At 40.8% G+C, this 3,008-nt stretch overlaps 1 protein-coding gene across 1 annotated transcript in view; it reads left to right on the forward strand.

Moving 5' to 3' along the window:
- Positions 1-669: 669 nt before the first annotated feature.
- The window catches only part of CBG12265, a gene marked incomplete at both ends in the record, with an annotated part of 13,026 nt that continues 10,687 nt past the window's right edge, over positions 670-3,008 (forward strand). Inside the window, 2 exons of the mRNA XM_045244535.1 lie at positions 670-1,221; positions 2,354-2,520. Of these exons, the coding sequence (XP_045094811.1) occupies positions 670-1,221; positions 2,354-2,520 (719 nt within the window). The remainder of the gene's footprint in view (positions 1,222-2,353; positions 2,521-3,008) is intronic.

Genomic DNA, 3,008 nt, shown 5'->3' on the forward strand with positions numbered 1-3,008 from the left:
TCTAGAGGATCCCCCAGGGCCCGGCAGGCCCTGCGAGAAAAGCGCTGCTCTGTAACTCGGTTCATAGACAAGATACAGTATTCCAAATAATACCGTTTTGTAGTACTCGTGGAGCTCTATCATATCTGATTGAGTTGGTTCGAAAACATTGATTCTGAAAGAAGTTATGCCAGGGCCCGCGAAGGCCCGGCAAAGGTCCGGATTACAAGTATGATTTTCTTAAATTTTGAAGAAGTAGGCTTTCAAAAATCTTCTAAAAATTCTGAAGACCTCTAAAATTTTGATATTCTGAAATTTCTAAAAACTCTGAAAACTCTCGATATCCTGAAAACCCTAATCGATACTAAAAGTATGTACAATCACATAAATATGTTATAAAAATGTCAAATAAGTGTGTTATGTTATGTTATAAATAGTTGAAATTACAAAAATCCCGAAAATCTGTGAAATTCTTAGATTTTTAGATTCTTAGAACTCTAGAAAATTGGCTAAAATAATGGGCGGAGCCTATTTTTGGTCTTTTTATATCCTTTTCTCGAATTTTCCTTTCTTTTTTCCCCTCTTTCTGGAACCTTTTCCATCTCTAACGTCTTCAGAATCTTCCCACGTCTTCTAACTTGTGTAACATCATCTGACCACAACCCCCACTGCCACCGTTTAGTCTGAACTATGTCGGAGGAACCTTCCCAACGAATGGAATCGGATTCTGGAGAGTCGGATTCCGAAGATCAGCCACTTCTACTGCCGTTCGCCTCTACTGGAGCATCAGAAGACGTTCCAGGGCCTTCAGGAAGCGCTCCAGGAGCATCTGTAGCATCTGGACCATCAGAAGCCGCCCCATTCGGAGCATCTGGAGCATTCAGGCCGTATGTGGCTCCAGAACTTCCAGAAGGCTCCAGAAGACCCACCACCGCCTCCGTCGTAAGCCTGCTACCAACCTATCATGCCGCCCAACCTGGACCATCTGGATCTTCTGATGACGATGACGATGATCTAGAAGGCACACTTGACAATATGCTCCAAGCCTACCTATCAGCTAGATCATCTGAAGACCCACGGAGCCAGACAGAACGAACAGTTGCTCGGTGGGCCGCAGCAGCAGCTGAAGAGCCCAATGGACCAGGACCAGTGGTGCCAGGAGCAGCAGAGGATGAGCAACAAGTGCAGGTCACCGTCAAAACGCTCGATGATCGAGAAGTCAGTGTGACGATTGGAAGGAATGTGAGTTGTTTTTTTTTTTGTTAAATGGGGGACTAGTTTTTTTGTGGCCTAGAAATTTGGAAAAATAGGCCATGGGGTCTAGTTCGAAAGCGCAAGTTATCAGCTCTACTACGCACTTTTTTGATTCCGAAAATTTCGATTGTGAGCTGAGTTACGCCCATTTGAACCAATAGGGCCTAGTTTTGGATTTCTAGGCCACCAATTCAAACCGTTGTAACTCGGCTCAAAATGAAGATTTTTGAAATCTAAAAACTGGTATGAGTATCTCAAAACAAGTCCTTTCGAATGATACAATAGACGATGGCCTAACTTTTAAGAAAATTGGGTTTCTAAGCCACCAAGAAATCCATGAAATAAGACCAGAAATCAAACAAATCGAAAGAGCAAGCTGTGAGAAGTACGGCACATATCTTAGATTTCCAAATTCTTGACTTTGAAGTGAGTTACGCCCGTTTTAAAGTGTATGGCCTAGAAATCCAAAGTTCCGGGAAACTAGGCCACCAGTCGAAATCGAAAGAGCAAAATGTAGGAAAAACGACACTGTTTTTAGATTCCGAAAATCTTCGTTTTGAAGTGAGTTACACCCATTTTTAGGTTGGTGGCCTAGGAATCCAAAACTCGGCCGCCACCGTAAGTCACTTCGAAAGGAAGATTTTTGAAATCCAAAAACTGATATGAGTTTCCCAAAACAAGCGTTTTCGATTGATACAATTAATGGTGGCCTAACTTTTTCAAAAATTTGGGTTCCTAGGCCACCAACTTCGAATGACCAAGGAATTCGGAAAACTAGGTCACAAATTGCACTATTTGAAATTGCAAGTTATAAGCTCTACGACGAAGTTTTTAAATTTCAAAAATCTTTTCCTTAAGCCGATATACGCCCATTTTAAGATTGGTGGCCTAGAAATCCAAAACTCGGCCATCACTGTAACTCGCTTCAAAATAAAAATTTTTGAAATTTTAAAACTGGTATGTGTTTCTTAAAACAAGCGCTCTTGATTGATAAATTTAATGATGGCCTAGCTTTCTCAAAAATTTGGATTTCTAGGCCACCAACGTTTTTCATAAATTTCAGACCATTTTTCATGATTTTTGTACCAAATTCAGCCAAAAAAGTTTCAATTATTTCCAGCAACCCGTTCAACAGCTCATCGATGAAGCACGCCGACAGCTCAACGTCACCACTGGCAACCAGCGGATCATTTTCGGTGGCAGAGTGCTGAATTCCACGTGGACACTTCAGAATGCAGGAATCACCAATGGACAGACGGTGCATATGATCGATCGAGGACCGTCGGGGTTGGTTTTGTGGCGAAGAATAAGGAAACATGGCTTAGAACCCCAAATTCCGGTTTTCTAGGCCACCAAAGATTTCATAAATCAAAAGAGCTCGTTTTAAGAAAATCATACCAGTTTTCAGATTTCAAAAATCTTGATTTTGAATCGAGTTACGCCCATTTGAACCAATATGGCCTAGTTTTGGGTTTCTAGGCCACGAACCTTCAAATTGGTGTAACTAACTTCAAAATGGATATTTTTGAAATCTAAGAACTGATATGGGTTTCTCAGAACAAGAGCTTCTAATTGATATAGAATGGCCTAGCTTTTTTAGTGGCCTAGAAATCCAAATATTGGATTTCTAGGCCACCAACCTTCAAATTGGTGTAACTCGCTTCAAAATAGATATTTTTAGAATCTAAGAACTAATATGGGTTTTTCAAAACAAGAGCTTTTAATTGATATAGAATGACCTAGCTTTTTTGGTGGCCTAGAAGTCCAAAAATTGG

This window comes from Caenorhabditis briggsae (genome assembly GCF_000004555.2).
Source record: "Caenorhabditis briggsae complete genome, chrIII, whole genome shotgun sequence".
Taxonomy (NCBI): domain Eukaryota; kingdom Metazoa; phylum Nematoda; class Chromadorea; order Rhabditida; family Rhabditidae; genus Caenorhabditis; species Caenorhabditis briggsae.